Source organism: Dipodomys spectabilis, unplaced genomic scaffold (genome assembly GCF_019054845.1).
Source record: "Dipodomys spectabilis isolate Male_0828 unplaced genomic scaffold, ASM1905484v1 ptg000108l, whole genome shotgun sequence".
Lineage (NCBI taxonomy): Eukaryota > Metazoa > Chordata > Mammalia > Rodentia > Heteromyidae > Dipodomys > Dipodomys spectabilis.
Genome location: NW_024870785.1, coordinates 11397369 through 11414107, shown reverse-complemented (window position 1 = coordinate 11414107; position 16739 = coordinate 11397369). Strand labels below are relative to the sequence as shown.

The window sequence follows — 16739 nt, the reverse complement described above, 5'->3', positions numbered from 1 at the left end:
AGCTCGCGGGGGGCACCGCGCTCTCCCAACGGCGCGGATCCTTTTTTTTTGGAAATTAATATTAAAAAAATAAAAGGCCGAAGAGAGAGGAGGGGGGGGGAGAAAGGAAGGTGGAGGAGAGAAGGGGAGACTCGTACACACAACCCCGGACGGAGACAACACCCGAAGCCCCCCACGGTGAGGAGAGCTCGCGGTCTCCCCACCGCCGCCGCCGCCGATGCCGATGTGAAGCCCGGACTCCGCGCGCGCGCGCGATCGCCCCTCGCCGCCGCCGCCGCCGCCGCCGGCCGCTGCCCGGCCCCATCGATGTGGTGTCCGCCGCCCGCTCGCCCCGACCACCACGATGAACGCGCAGCTGACCATGGAGGCGATCGGCGAGCTGCACGGGGTGAGCCATGAGCCGGTGCCCGCCCCCGCCGACCTGCTCGGCGGCAGCCCCCACGCGCGCGCCTCGGTGGCGCACCGCGGCAGCCACCTGGCCCCGGCGCACCCGCGCTCCGTGGGCATGGCGTCCCTGCTGGACGGCGGCGGCGGCGGCGGCGGCGGAGGAGGCGGCGGCGGCGGAGGAGGCGACTACCACCATCACCACCACCACCGAGCCCCCGAGCACAGCCTGGCCGGCCCCCTGCACCCCACGATGACCATGGCCTGTGAGACGCCCCCAGGTATGAGCATGCCCACCACCTACACCACGTTAACCCCCCTGCAGCCGCTGCCCCCCATCTCCACCGTATCGGACAAGTTCCCCCACCACCACCACCATCACCACCACCACCACCACCCGCACCACCACCAGCGGCTGGCGGGCAACGTGAGCGGTAGCTTCACCCTCATGCGGGACGAGCGCGGACTGGCTTCCATGAATAACCTGTATAACCCCTACCACAAGGACGTGACTACCATGGGCCAGAGCCTCTCGCCCCTGTCCGGCTCGGGGCTGGGCGGCCTCCACAATTCCCAACAAGGGCTTCCCCACTACGCCCACCCGGGCGCCGCCATGCCCACCGACAAGATGCTCACCCCGAATGGTTTCGAAGCCCACCACCCGGCTATGCTTGGTCGCCACGGGGAACAGCACCTCACGCCCACCTCGGCGGGCATGGTGCCCATCAACGGCCTTCCACCGCACCATCCCCATGCCCACCTGAACGCCCAGGGCCACGGACAGCTCCTGGCCACCGCCCGGGAACCCAATCCTTCGGTGACCGGCGCGCAGGTCAGCAATGGAAGTAATTCAGGGCAGATGGAAGAGATCAACACCAAAGAGGTAGCGCAGCGTATCACCACCGAGCTCAAGCGCTACAGCATTCCACAGGCCATCTTCGCGCAGAGGGTGCTCTGCCGCTCCCAGGGGACCCTCTCGGACCTGCTGCGCAACCCCAAACCCTGGAGCAAACTCAAATCCGGCCGGGAGACCTTCCGGAGAATGTGGAAATGGCTGCAGGAGCCCGAGTTCCAGCGCATGTCCGCGCTCCGCTTGGCAGGTGAGAGCGAGCGGGGCTTCCTCCCCTCCCGCCGCCGCCCCCCTCCACCACCCTGAGCCAGATTTGGAGGTGGGGGACCCAGGAACCCTCCCCCCAAAAAAGGGGAAGCGGAATCCCTTTTCCTGCAGAGGGGTGGAGATCCATTCCCCCCCCCCCACACACACACACCCTCCCCGCCGGCCGCCTCCCCCAGGGCTCCGTGCGCCGCGGGCTTTGGGGAGCCCGGAGTTTCTTCTCTGGGTGGTGTTTGCGCTCCGGAGCGCGGCTGGAGAGTCGCACACCCGGAGGCCGGAAGATAAGCCTCCAAACCTGGCAGGGACGTTGGGGCGCAGAGTCCGTGCGTGGCTTTGCGATCGAACCCCGGAGAGGTTAGGAAGACCGCGACGAAGCGTACCCGCCACTGCGCTTAGGATCGCCCCCCCCCTCGCCCCCTTCCAGCGGGCTGGGGCTGTTCCCCAGCGGGGGACCGGAGTGTCGGAACGGGGGGGGGGGTGTTGGCCGGTCACTGTTTAGCTGAACCCGCGACGATCTCCGTTCTCCGCCCCCCCCGCCCCCCGTGCTCACGGTCTATCCCCGGGAAGCTGCGGGTCGAGGCGCTGAACCCGCGCTGGGTAGGAAAGGGAGGGAGGGAGGCAGACCCGGTGCCCGGGGAGAAACCGCAGAGCCGCGATCACTGGAGCTTTGTGATATTTTCTTGTGTTCCTCTAAGTGAGTTTTGCGTCTAAACCCTTGGGCAGGAGGGTGGGCGCGTGTGCATCACACACACCGCCCACAAACAGAGGTGGGGGGCCCGAACCCCTGGCCTGGCTGTCTTGGAGTTGACTGGGAACCCCCCCCCCCCCATACACACACACCGGGCGACGGCTGAGTCCGAGCGGGACCACGGCGGGGCTCTCGGGCCGGGCCGGGTTCCACGGGGAGCTGGGGCCGTGGATAGACTCCAGAATTCATGTCCCCCCCCCTTTCCCACCCCCGCCGCCCCCCTCCGCGCGGCGCGGAGCCCTGGCTGGGGCCTCAGCGAAGAGCAAGGTAAAAGCCCGAATGAGGGTTTGTTAATTAACTGATCGTTCTCCATTAATTCGTCCCTGGAGGACGCGAGACAGTCAATCGCTCTGAGCCGGGGGCGCCGAGCCGTTTCGCCGACTAAACTCCGAAGCGTGAGGCCTAAGCCCCCTCCCCCACCCCCCCCCCCGGCGCCGGCCCCTGGGAGCCTGGGGGTGGGGTGGGGTGGGGAGGAGGGAGCGGCAGGTGTCGCCTGCCATTCTCAGCCCCCCCCAAACGGACCCCCAAACGGTTCCTGGGTCTGGGCACCTCCGATCACCCAGCCTCCTACTCGACCCAGCCAGGTGTCCCAGCTTGATTCGTTCCGTGCGTCCGTCCTTCGCGTCCAACTTGTCCAAAGTTCTCACTCAGGTGCGCCAGGGGAGGCAGCGAGGGGGAGGATTGGAGAGGGGAGGCTGTGGGAATGCCCAGGGAATACCGCCCGCTCTCCAGCATTGTGTGTGTGGGGGGGGGGGACAAGACCTCACCAGGTGCCCAGGCTGGACAGACCGTGTCCACTGCCCTGACCCTCCGCCTCTCCGGGCATCGGCTTTTTGAATCTCAGGGTGACCCCAGCCCTCTACCTCTGTCCAGGCCCAGCCAGCCCCCCGGGGTGGGGGGCAGGGGAGGAAGTTGGGAGAAGGTGGGAAGTTGGTACAAAAGAAGTCTAGTTCGCACCCTCACCCCCCTCCCCAGCACTTCTGAGGACACTGGCTCCTTCCCCCCCCCGTCCCCCGCCTGTCACCCCCAGGAAGGACAGGCAGCGTCCCTCTCTGACCTCTGGAGGTCAAGCTGGGGGTGGCGGGGTGGAGTGGGCTGCGGCCCCGGGGCCGGCACCCGCTGGCCCGACGCCCCGCGGCCCGCTGGTGCTGCGGGCACACGTGGCCTTTTCCTAGAAAACCACCGCGCCCGGCGCGGGCAGCCGCTCAGCGCGCAAGAACCGCAAGGCGCTTTCTCCATGCAACTGAAAGGGGGGGCTGAGGCGCGAGGGCCCCCCAGGGCCTCAGGAAGGGGACCCACAGCAATCCGGGTGCAACGAAAGTTAAGACCTGCTTTGAAGTCACGGAAGAACTATCAGCCAGCTCATCTTCCTTCCTTCCCTCCCTCCCTCCCTCCCTCCCTCCTTCCCTCCCTCCCTCCCTTCCTTCCTTCCTCCTTTTTCTCTCCCTTCCTTCCTGTTTTCTTTTCCTTCCTTCCTTCCTTTTTCTCTTTCCCTTCCTTTCTCTCTTCCTTCCTCTCTTCTTCCCCCCTTCCCTTCCTCTCTCCCTTCCCTTCCTTCCTTCCCTCCCTCCCTTCCCTCCCTCCCTCCCTTCCTTCCTTCCTTCCTCCCTTCCTTCCTTCCTTCCTCCTCTTTCTCTCCCTTCCTTCCTGTTTTCTTTTCCTTCCTTCTTTCCTTTTTCTCTTTCCCTTCCTTTCTCTCTTTCCTCTCTTCTTCCCTCCTTCCCTTCCTCTCTCCCTTCCCTTCCTCTCTCCCTTCCCTTTCTTCCCTCCCTTCCCTCCCTCCTTCCTTCCTTCCTTCCTTCCTTCCTTCCTCCCTCCCTCCCTTCCTTCCTTCCTTCCTTCCTAGTGAGGCCCATTTCTGAGTCCTCCAGATGTCTGGTGCTGGCAGCGTTGGCCTTGGCCGATACTGCAGGAGGTTACTGCCTTTCGGGCTCTGCCTGTTGAGATCCCCCCCCCCCGCCCTTCCCCACGCACACCTGCTCTCCTAGCCCCACTGCACGCAAAAAAAAAAAAAAAAAAAAAGATGCCCTCCTGTGTGTGTGAACCCGGAGTTGGGGTGCTTCACTTCTCCGTTCCCCGCGCTCCCCACAGCGGGGGTCCAGGCCAACCCCCCTCCCTGGTGGGGAGGCGCGCCTTCTGCCCACGGAGTTACGGCGCGCGCGTGGGAAGCCGGGCGACGGGAGCAAACGCGCACCACATGAACTACCTTAAGAAAAATCAATGCATGCGCCCTGCACGTGCTGCTCGCCGCGGCCCGGGCCTCGCGCCACTGCCGCCGGTCCCGAGTGGGGGGGGTGGGGTGGGGGGGCTCCGCCTCGGACGTGACCGATCCGGGCAGGCTTGGGGCCGCACGGCGGGAGCTGCGGGGCGCGGCGCGGGAAGAGGCCCGGGGCCGCGGGTACCGGCGGCGGGCGCAGCGCACGGGCGCGCCAGGTGACAGCGCGGGCTAGCGGGCGGGTGCCGCGCACTGCCCCGCCCAGACCGCGTGGAGCGGGGCGATGGAGGGGCGGGCGGGACGCGGGGTACTTCGTCCCCTTTGCAGTCGGGAGGGGGGGGGTGTTTGCCCTGGGCAGGAACGGGGTTGGGGTTGGGGGGTTGGGGTTAGGGGGTTGGGGGGGGCGGCCTGAGAAAAGTCGCGCCTTACCCAACCTGGGCCGTGTTTGCGGTGCGTGACCTTGCGGCCCTGGTTGATTGATAACCCGCACCCTCCCCCCCCCCCCCGCCCCGCGCATGTCCATTTGCTTTCTTGTTAATATTTATCCCGGCTGGTGACATTTCAGGTGTCGCACGGTCCCCCCCCCATCTCTGAAGATCCCCCCCTCCCGGGCCCAGAGAGCCTCCCGGGCTGGGCGTGTGGGGGGCTCAGGCACAGGAAAGGGGCCCGGGCTCAAGGTTCCCCCCACACACACACCCCACACACAAGCACCCTGATTTCTTTGCACGCTGCTCGGCTGCGTCTCAAGTTGTGCAGCTGCTCCCGGCCGGCGGCGGGGACAAAGGGCCGGCGGGGGCGGGGCGGGGGCCGCGGCCTCCTCCGAGCCCCGGGGACCAGAGGCGGGGGGGGGGGGGGGACTGGCCACGACGCACGGGCCTTTGGGGTGACCACACACCCGCAGACTGCGACATCAGAAAGCTCCCAGCCCGTCCTCTGCCCCCCCCCGGCCGGCGGAGTCCCCCGGGGGGGTGGGGGTCACCAGCCCCGCAAGGGGCTGAAGGTGTGGATGGGTGGAGTGTGTGTGTGTGTGTGTGTTGGCCTTGATGGCCCGGGCAGTGAGGTTCTCCACCCGAGAGAACCCCAAACACCTGTCCTCTGGCTATTCCACCCACAAGCGCACCCCCACACACACACCCCCGAACCCCTGGGAAAGCGTCTCCACGAGCCCCGGCCCGCCAGGGGACCCGCGTCATCCCCACCCAGCCCGGACCGCGCGGTGAGCGAGCGTGTGGAAAGCGCCCAGAAGCCGAGACGACGCTTGCGCCCTCCCCTTCCTCCCTCCCCCTCCCCCCCATACACATGTCCTGTTCCTGGGGGTTCACTTTGCTCCGGGGAACCGGGACTGGGTGGCGGCGCCGAGGGTGCTTCGCGCGCCCCCTGCCGGCCGCCGCCGGGCCCCCAGCTAAGTGAGGTTCAGCGGGCCGAGCGAGCCGAGCCTGCGGCCGCCTCTGTGTGTGTGTGTGTGTTTGTCGTCGTTTCGTGGAAACACTCTGTCGGCCTGGTGATGTTCAAACCCGGGACTGTTTGGTTAGGAAGAGGCTGTGGAAGAGGAAGTGCCAGGTATGGCGTGAACTGACTGAGCTTCTCCTGCCTAGGGTTACCGTTTGATGGAGGGAACATCTCCAGCCCCACAAACCCATACCCCAACTCTAGCTTCCCCCAGATCAGGTGCCAAGCCTGCACACACCGAGTCGGGCCCTGATGCCGTGTGGGTGTGGGTGTGTGAAAAAGTAGAGAGAAGTTAACCTTGGCCTTCTGAAGTGGTCGGATGGGAGGATTAGTGGCTTCTTTGTTTCGCTGTTTTCTCTCCTAGAAAGCTGACGGGGACAGAAAGCAGCCCCGAGGCCTTGCGTTTCCAAGTCTTTCAGTACTCTCCTGTGGGGTGGGTGAAAGGGAGGTGGAGGACGATCCCTCCAGCGGCGTCAGGACCCTGGACAAGGCCCTACCCTCTTGTGGCCTAATCTAGCATTCTCCCCTCTAGGCTAGGAAGCCTTAAATTGTGGTGAGAACACAAACGCTAACCAGCTCCTATTCTAAAGTTTATGGGAGCAGGAGGCCCCCACCAGGACTAGTGGCACCGTGAGGCGATCGAAAAGATCAAACCTATCCACGAAGATAGGTTTGATCGGGTCGTTCTTCCGTGGTAGCTTTGTGTAGGTCTGAGCGCATGTGCACACCTGCTTACGAAATCGGAAATCACATCCCAGTGGGTGTGACAAGGGGTTGGATCATTAAGCTAAAAACGTTCGATTCAATCCCTTTGATCCGTGCTGGGGGCGGGGGGGGGGGGGAGACCCACAGTCATCGCTAATCATTGTTACACCAGTGTTACCAAGGTTGTTACCGGAGCTTTTTTAGGTCATCGCTTCCACATTCATGACCAATTCGGCTAATCAAACAGATGCTTGCTCCCCAAAGTTCTCCAGAGACGCGATTCTTGGAGAGCAAACAAGTAAAACGTATTCCCCATTGTAAGAAAAAGAGAACTTCTCGAGTAATTTAAATGAGGCTCTGCTGTGTCTTGATCCCCCGCTTCCGCAGTTCGAGGTCTTGTCCACGTGGTGGCAGTGTTTGGCGCTCCTTGTGAGCTCCATAGATGGGAATATTTAAACCCGTACTAAATATTGTAACGAAGCCAAGAATGAGAAGTGACTGGTTTCACTCCAGTCCTAATCAAAAGGGGAGAATGTCCATATTTTGCCAAAACGGAATGGCCCCCTACCCAAGGTAGCAGCAGCAGGAGGATGTCATGGAAGAAACGATTGTTCAAAGATCATTTCTTATGCTGGAGAAATGTACCCAACAAGTATTTACTAACGATGGCCACTGGTAGCTGTAACCCTAGCTATTCAAGAGGCTGAGATCTGAGGACCATGTGGTTCAAAGCCAGCCCAAGCAGGAAAGTCTGTGGGACTCTTAACTCCAATAAACTACTCAAGAACGCTGGAAGTGGCACTGTGGCTCAAGTGGTAGAGTGCTTACCTTGAGCAAAAGAAGCTCAAGGATTGCACCTAGGCCCAGAGTTCAAGCCCCAGAATCCACAAAGAAGTGTGTATAATATATATATTTTTTCCATTTTATGTCTATTTCAGTAATATAAGTATCATTAGGAGAAGAAAGCCTCATTATTCCTACATAAGAAGTATAAGCCATATGATCCAGTAAAAAGAAAAAAATTGTGTCTGATGTGAATGCATTTAACAGTCTCAATGTCCTATCTCTTCTTAATTTTATGTTTTGATTATAATACAATTACATTAATACTACTTAAGCTCAATATCCTCTTGAAATAGAATAGAGTTATGTGAGCAGTGTACAAATTCTTTAACATAGGGTGTTGCTATTCTATGTTGCTCTTGCCCAAAAGCTGTTACATTATCTTAAAATCAGAACAGATTAGCTTCTTGAATTTTGCTCTCCTTTAGATGGGACAAGTTTAATAAGACAGCAGGTGAATAGAACCAGACCCACAAGGACAACCCATGGAATTTGTCAAAGCAATGAACGAGGAAGAAACTTAAGTTTCTTGAGCATAGTTGGTTTGTTGTACACCTGGAGATACCAACTTACTATCCATACCAATGGCTCCTGAGTCTTATACATATCAGGATCACTCACAGACTTAGAACAAATGTTTTTGCAGCAACCCAAGGTAATTTCTTTGTGCCAGTCCTGAGGTTTGAACTCAGGGCCTGGGTGCTGCCCCTTGAGCTTTTTTTACTTGAAATTATCACTCTCCTACTTAAGCCACAGCTCCACTTCTGGCTTTTTGATAGTTCATTGGAGATAAGAGTCTCGTGGACATTCCTGCCCAGGCTAATTTCAAACTGAGATCATCAGATCTCAGCCTCCTGGGTGTCTAGGATTACAGGAGTGAGGTACTGGTGCTTGGCTTCTGAGGTAATTTTTATTTATTTTATTTCTTTATTATTATTATTTATTGTTGGTCGTGGGGCTTGAACTCTGAGCCTGGGTGCTGTCCCTCAGCTCTTCAGCTCAAGGCAAGCGGAGCTCTACCACTTGAGCCATAGCACCACTTCTGGTTTTCTGAGTGGTTTATTGGAGATAAGAGTCTCAGGGTCTTTCCTACCCAGGCTAGCTTTGAACCACGGTCCTCAGATCTCAGCCTCCTGAGTAGCTAGGATTACAGGCATGAACTACCGGCACCTAGCCAGGTTCTGAGATAATTTTTATAGAATATGACCTGAGTATTGGAATTTTTTAAGAGTTCCCCCATCCAGTAATTACCACAATTTTCTGGCTGCTTTCTTTTAATGAGCTTATGGAAACACAGCTGAGAAACAATGATGACCTGAACATAATCCAAAGCCCAGAACCTTCTTATCCTCTGGCCTATGCTTCTGTTGCCAGGTCAGGTGTATCCAGTCAGAATGTGGTCGTATCTAATTCACCTTTACAACCAGTCCAGAAAGCCTATACATAAAAAGCCTGGATATCAGAGAGCTTCTACCTTCCCTCTGGGGATCTCAATGGGAGTTACTTATGAAAAATTATTTCTTTTTCTTCAAGGCTTAGAAGAGATTTCTTTTTATTACTCTCCACTGAAGAAGCAGCCGAGGGAATGCAAAGTAGTAACAGAGCTAGACATGGAACCCAAGTCTCTCTATCCATTTGTTCACTTAAACAATTATTGATGGGCAAGACCTATCTCATTAGAAGTGTTCTGTGGGTAGAGATGGTCCACAGGGACCCAGGCCTAGGGGAGGGCCCAAGGGTCCAGGCCCGCCATACTTTGAAGCCTTGGTATTCTGATGTGCGCTAGGGCATCAATTACATTTCTTGGCCCAACATCAGCACCCGCTTTGCTTTTCCAAAGCTTGCTCGTTACTCAGACTTCAAGACTCTGCACACACACACACACACACACACACACACCCCCAAATAATAAATTGGCTAAAGCTCTGTATATAGGTTGGCAATTGTCCAGAGGACAACTTACAATTTCCATTTCAACATTGCACGCTTCCAGTCGCCCACGTGTTTCCCTTCTTCCTTTGCTTTATACCACAGGGAACTCAAGAGTCGACAGTTTCTGAAAATCACCCCTTTTTCATTTTCACAGCTGCGAATGATCTCATAGTCCCAAAGAGAGGTTATCAGAAGCACATCATAAAGACTATGGATCCCTCCTTCCTTCCTTCCTTCCTCTTTCTTTCTTTCCTTCTTTTTTCTTTCTTTCTCTCTTTCTTTTTTTCCTTCCTTCCTTCCTTCCTTCCTTTCTCTCTCTTTCTTCCTTCTTTCTTTCTTTCCTGTTGTCTTCAAAAACAGATCAGTGGGGAAATTAAATAAACAAACGAGTGGAGCGCGCCACCTAGTGACCAAAGTGGTCAGTGCCAGTACCTCGATGCCAGTGCGTGAGAGTAGTATTGATAGAGTCACAAAAATCGTTCATTAAGGCAATTTAATCTTTGCTATTAAATGTCCTTTCAATTCATTTGGGGTAATTAAGATGCAGTTAAAGTGATTAAATTCTAATTACTTATGCTAGACAAAGACATATTTGTCACACTAATGCGGTTAACTAAGGACTCAGAAAGAAAGTTAACATTTACTTCAAATGATGCAACTGGAAAAATCAGTTCCTCTTTTCATCATTAATCCAGTGAGCTGGGTGATTATGTAATGCCATTACAAGCTCATTAAACGGGGGAAGTGGTGATTAAAATAACTGCTTGGAGGAAAACTTGAACCTGAAGTAGCTCAGTACTGTTTGGTCAGCATTTCTGGACAAAATTACAAGGTTTTTTGTTTTTTGTTTTTTTCTCCTCTAACCTCTCCCAATCCAAAATAACAAACAGCTCTTGGGTTGAAACTTGATATTAAAAGACGGGTGCTTCTCAAAAGGCTCTTATTATCAACCTGCTCCCATTATTAAGTGAAAGACACTTTATTTTGTTTGTGTGTCCACGATGCTGGGGCTTCAACTCAGGGCCTGGAACATTTTTTTTCCCTCAAGGCTTGTGCTTTAAAGCGCTTTAGCCACAGCTCCATTTCTGGCTTTTGTTGGTGGTGGTGGTGTGGTCATGGGGCTTGAACTCTGGACCTGGGCTCTGTTCCTCAGCTCTTCAACTCAAGGCAAGAGCTCTACACTTGAGCCACAGTGCCATTTCTGGTTTTCTGGTGATTTGTTGGAGATCAGAGACTCATGGATTTCCTGCCCAGGCTGGCTTTGAACCCCGATCCTCAGATCTCAGCCCTCTGAGTAGCTAGGATTACCGGTGTGAGCCACCAGCGCCCAGCTCAAATCTTTTAAAAATGTCTTCTAATGATTCCATTGGGCTTATGTTTTCTAATCTAGAAAGCTGGATGAATGAGGGTGTGATTCCTTAGAGACTCACATCTGGGGACACCCAACTGTGTCCCCTAGTGAACTGGTGAATTCATTTTAATCACCCACAGATCTGTCTTAATTTCTCCATTATATAGTTACTGGTATTTTTTTTTTTTTTTACTATAAGTAAGTTATCTGCAGAGTGACACCTTAAGATCATGCAAGTATCCCATTTTCATCAGAATTCCCCGTGGATTTAGCATCTACTGAGCCTCTTGCCTGACTTTGTCTCTATCCCAGTGGGTTCACCATGATTTTTCCTTGCAGTACTCCAGCCATGTTTGATAGCTCTTGACAGTGAGAAACAGTTCTGTCTTCTCTCTTGCTTGTCCATTTTTCAGTGTGTCAGCTCATGCATTCCTTTTTCTCCAATGGCTTATAAGTTATCTCTCTCTCTCTCTCTCTCTTTTTTTTTTTTGTCTGAGATTGGGTCTTGAACTCAGTATCTGAGGTTTTCTTTTGCTCATTGGCTGGTGAGCTACCACCTGAGCTACCTCTAATGCTATGATTTATTATTATACTTAAGTATTTTGGAGCTCACAACATCCCAGATTTGACTGATGCTTAGCTTCTCTAACCTGGATCCTACGTCATTTGACATTTGCTCCGGCCTTCTCTGGCATAAAGGGATATTCTAAGCTTATCAACGTTTCCCTGAGCCTCATTTGTACGCTTCTCTGATGAGCCTTGGCTTATTTTGGTGGGTATAGTGTTAGACACCAAAGATCTGGGAACAGATGTATACATTGCTATATTATTTTTTTTATTTTTATTTTTTATTTTCTGTCAGTCGTGGAGCTTGAACTCTGGGCCTGGACACTGTCCCTCCACTCTTCAGCTCAAGGCTAGTGCTCTACCACTTGAGCCACAGTGCTACTTCCAGTTTTTTGGTGGTTAATTGGAGATAAGAGTCTCACGGACTTTCCTGCCTAGGCTGGCTTTGAACCACAATCCTCAGATCTCAGTCTCCTGAGTAGCTAGGATTACAAGCGTGAGCCACCAGCGCCTGGGTAGGGTGATTATTTTTACACCTTCTCAAACAAAGCCAAGAAATATGTGTATCTGTGTTTGTACACACACAAATATATATGTATATATGTATACACATCATCTATAACCTATGTGTGCACATAAACGTGTTTATATACATGCTTCTGTGCATATTTTAAGGGTCAAGAGTTCCTACTCAACACCTCCACCTCCAATTGCAATACAGTAAGCAGGCCTGCCTTATTCATGAATTTGACCAAGCGTGGACAAAAATAGTAATGAAAAAAATCAAAAGAAATTTCAGGGCTGGGAAGGTAGCTCAGTGGTAGAGCACTTGCCTTGCATGCCTGAGGCCCTGGGTTTGATTCCTCAGCACCACATAAGCAAAAAGAAAAAAGCCGGAAGTGGCGCTATGGCTCAAGTGGTAGAGCGCTAGCCTTGAGCTGAAGAGCTGAGGGACAGCGCCCAGGCCCAGAGTTCAGGCCCCACGACCGGACCCAAAAAAAAAAAAAAAAAAACTCAAGAAATTTCAAACACAAGTGTGTGTGTGTGTGTGTGTGTGTGTGTGTGTGTGTGTGTGTGTGTGTGTGTGTACTGGTCCTGAGGCTTGAACTCAAGCTTCCTGAGCTTTCTTTTTTTGCTGAAGACTAGTGCTCAACCACTTAGACCACAGTTCCTCTTGCCATTTTCCAGTGGTTAATTGGAGATAGTCTCTTGGACTTTCCTGCCTGGGCTGGCTATGAACAGCGATTCTCAGATCTCAGCCTCCTGAGTAGCTAGGATTACAAGTGTAAACTTCCAGCACCCATCTTGAACACACACACAAAAATAATCTCTACATGAATGTTACATAATTCAGTTGATGTGTGGGGAAACTTGCCATCATGCCTGAGTTACCATCAGTTGCTTTTAAATTGTTGTACAATCTGGTGTTTCCCTACCCTTAACTTTGTGAAAATACAATATGCCCCCCCATCAAAAAAAAAGCAGATGGGGGGCTGGGAAGTTGGCTCAGTGGTAGAGCGCTTGCCTTGCATGCTCAAGGCCCTGGGTTCGATTCCTCAGCACCACATAAGCAAAAAGAAAAAAAGCCGGAAGTGGCGCTGTGGCTCAAGTGGTAGAGCGCTAGCCTTGAGCTGAAGAGCTGAGGGACAGTGCCTAGGCCCAGAGCTCAGGCCCCACGACCGGACCCCCCCCAAAAAAAAGCAGATGATGCCCCAAAAAGGCAAAGTAGAAGTTATAATAATCCTCCCAAGCCAATAAAGAATGCAATATGCTTCATTTAAATGACAAGGAGGATGTTTGAGATTTCTTGAAAGGTATTGTGTCTGTAGCAGAAGTAGATGGCATTGTGGGAAAAGAGCGTGAAATGAGATCTTGTGTTTGGTGAGCATTAGCAAATGGGCGACGGCCATTTTGTGTGACAATCATGTAGTTACTCCATGTAGTTTCAGTGATGAACACTTAGACCTACTTATACCTGTGTTATAGGTTAATCTGAGTGATTTTTAGAGTTCTAATCCTATACATGGGTTTTCAGTGCTGGTCTTGGAACCAAATACCCCTCCATATCAAGAGTTTACCACAGGTGGCTTTGGTAGAATGCTTGCCTTGCAGGCACGAAACCCTGGGTTCCAATCCTCAGTACCACAAACAGAAAAAAATCCGAAAGTGGTGCTGTGGCTCAAGCAGTAGAGTGCTAACCTTGAGCAAAAGAGGCTCAGGGAAAGTGCCCAGGCCCTGAGTTCAAGCCCAGAACTGTCCAAAAAAAAAAAAAGTTTCCTATATGCACAGGATCTTTTTCTTGCCTCCTAGGTTTCCCTATTTGTATGCCCTTTGCTCCACGTGACAACTCTCCCCACTCCACACACACACACACTCATTTGCACAATCACGAAAGACACCTGAGATAGTGTCAGCATTGCTCCGCACATACTCATCAATATGCCTGCTGAAACATTTTTTGATAGGATTTATTTTCTGATCTTTCTCCTTTCCCATACCCATGTCAGTAACCCTTGAGAACGTGATAGAAATCCTACTGAATCACAAACTCTGTGCTGGAGTCCAGGAATAATCTGTGTTCTAATTGCCCTCCAAGTCACTCTGGTTCAGGTAAAGTTTGAGCAGCACTGCCCAAAATAGATAGCATAGATTGTTGAATGTGGTCCATCATCAGAGCATGACACAGACATACTGCCTTCTCTCTCTCTCTCTCTCTCTCTCTCTCTCTGCCATCTAATTTAGACACTTAGACAAATGGAAAGGGATCTGTCTGTCTGTTGGTCTGTCAGCTGGTGCTAAAAGATCTCACTGCCAGACCCAAAGGGGGTCAAGTCAGTTGTAGAGCACCTTATAGTGTGTGGGAACCCTGTGTCCAGTCCTCAGTGCAGAGGGGTGGGGGAGGGGGCGATCACAGCCAAGAATCTGACCCTTCCCCTCCCCCACCCCACACACCTCTTACCCAATTTCCACTTTCATCAGAACCATAGAACAAAGCCTTCGGTGTCCAGGACTGAACTCCCAGGCACCTCCGAGTCTACCCCAGACTTATGCACTGTCTCTGAAAATCAGTCCTGCTGGGATTGTTCAGAGGCAGCTTCATTCTGCAGAGTTCACATGTGATTTAGAATAGAAGTTCTTCGGTTTTGTGTGTAGAAGTTCTTTGGTTTTGTGTGTAGGAGGAATGCGTAGAGGCTGAATTGGTATCTTTGGTATAGGGTCTCATGTTTCTAGTGTTTTTCAGCTGGCTCCAATTTATAATCAGAAGTAGAAACTCTGTGTGTGTGTGTGTGTGTGTGTGTGTGTGTGTGTGTGTGTGTGTGTGTGTGCCAGTCCTGGGGCTTGAACTCAGGGCATGAGCATTGTCCCTGAGATTTGTGTGTGTGTGTGTGTGTGTGTGTGTGTGTGTGTGTGTGTGTGTGTGCCGGTCCTGGGGCTTGAACTCAGGGCATGAGCATTGTCCCTGAGATTTGTACTCAAGGATAAGACTCTACCTCTTGAGCCACACCTCCACTACTGGCTTTGGTGTTTAATTGGAGAAAAGATGCTCACAGACTTTCCTGCCTGGGCTGGCTTCAAACCTTGATCCTCAGATCTCAGCCTCCCGAGTAGCTAGAATTACAGGCATGAGCATAAGAGTAAGAACTAGGGGGCACAGGTAACAGGACTTAAAGCCCAGAACCCAAGATCACACTATCACTGGCCTCAGAGCCAGCCCCTGGCTCTTCTGAATTCAAGTTCATCTAAGAATCCTTAATAGGTCAGGTGCTGGTGGCTCGTGCCTCTAATCTAAGTTTCTCAGGAAGCCAAGATCTAAGGATTTTTGTTTGCCAGTCTCTTACCTCCAATTAACCACCCAAAAAGCCAAAAGTGGAGCTGTGGCTCAAGTAGAAGAGCACCAGCCTTGAGTGAAAATCCAAGGAATAGCACCTAGACCCTGAGTTCAAGTCCCAGTACTAGGGTGCACGCACGCATGCGCACACACACACACACACACACACACACACACACACACACACACACACACACACAGAACTTCACTTGGCTCACAATGTGCAGCTCCGTGTTCTAAGGGAACTGGGCATTTAATAAATACTTCCCATTATATGCAGCCTTTGCTTTATAAGGAGAGCAAGGTGTTCTCTGGGATATGCTATAAAAGGTATCATAAGGCCTGCCCTGCCCGCAAAGTTCCCCCTTTGTTAATTGAGCTCACATGAATTCTGAGATGCTTACTCTGCTATTAAGGGCTAATCCAGGGATCTTTTTTATTTTCTTTTGTTTTATTTGAGATGATGGTGTTGCTTAGTAGCCCAGACTGGCCTCCAATTCCTCATCCACTTATCTCTAACTCTCCAAGTGCTGGGATTACAGAGAGGCCCCAGCAGGGTCTACAGATTGGGATTGTTTTAAAGTGGGAACAATGGCTGGGCGCCAGTGGCTCCTGCCTGTAATCCTAGCTACTCGGGAGGCTGAGATCTGAGGATCGAGGCTCAAAGTCTCAGGCAGGAAAGTCCATGAAACTCTTATCTCCAATAAACCACCAGAAAACTGGAAGTGGCACTGTGGCTGAAGTGGTAGAGCACTTGCCTTGAGCTGAAGAGTTCAGGGACAGCGCCCAGGCCCAGAGTTCAAGCCCCACGACCAACAAAAAAAAAAAAAGGAAAACAGTGCCCTTGAGCTTGAGCTACAGATTCTATCGTCCCTTCCTGGACCTGCCCATCCCCCCTCCCTGCCCCGAATCTATTTTTCACATGCTCTGTGTCTCTTTGCAGCTTGCAAAAGGAAAGAACAAGAACACGGGAAGGATCGAGGCAATACACCCAAAAAGCCCCGGTTGGTCTTCACAGATGTGCAGCGACGAACTCTCCATGCAATATTCAAAGAAAACAAGCGTCCATCCAAAGAATTGCAAATCACCATTTCCCAGCAGCTGGGATTGGAGCTGAGCACCGTCAGCAACTTCTTCATGAACGCCAGGAGGAGGAGTCTGGACAAGTGGCAAGACGAGGGCAGTTCGAATTCAGGCAACTCATCTTCATCCTCCAGCACCTGTACCAAAGCGTGAAGGAAGGAGACCCACAAACTCAAACCTCGGTGGAAAAGCTTTAAATCATAAGGAAGAAGAATAAATTTTTTTTTTTTAATAAAAAAAGACACGGGACCTCAAGATAGCAGGTTTATACTTAGAAATATTTGAAGATGAAAAGAAGGAGAGAGAAAAAAAAAAGTGATATTTATAGTCCAAAGAAACCAAAGACAAGCTCATCTGCGTTCTGACTTTGTTTGGAGACACACACTTCAACGGGGGTTGGGGGGGTGAAGACTTGGCAAGAAGAACTGGAAGCAAGACAACCACTGGAGCGCAGGCCTTCGGTCCACCACCATCCTCGCTGCGCTTGGCTAAGTAGGGGTTTGGAGCGCAGTGATTCTG

General features: G+C 52.7%; 1 protein-coding gene across 1 annotated transcript; it reads left to right on the top strand.

Annotated features, from left to right (window-relative positions):
- The first annotated feature begins 343 nt into the window (after positions 1 to 343).
- On the top strand, positions 344 to 16419 carry Onecut1 (one cut homeobox 1). The gene is made up of 2 exons (XM_042687993.1): positions 344 to 1484; positions 16081 to 16419. Exons 1-2 carry the CDS (start codon positions 344 to 346, stop codon positions 16371 to 16373), a joined length of 1434 nt encoding a protein of 477 aa, XP_042543927.1. The 3' UTR covers positions 16374 to 16419.
- Positions 16420 to 16739: the final 320 nt, after the last annotated feature.

What these genes read in the sequence shown, in the direction of transcription:
- Onecut1 (XM_042687993.1), top strand. Translation starts at nt 344, where the DNA reads ATGAACGCGCAGCTGACCATGGAGGCGATCGGCGAGCTGCACGGGGTG. An exon ending in GTCCGCGCTCCGCTTGGCAG is followed by an intron (nt 1,485 to 16,080) that starts GTGAGAGCGAGC and finishes GTCTCTTTGCAG; the next exon opens with CTTGCAAAAGGAAAGAACAA.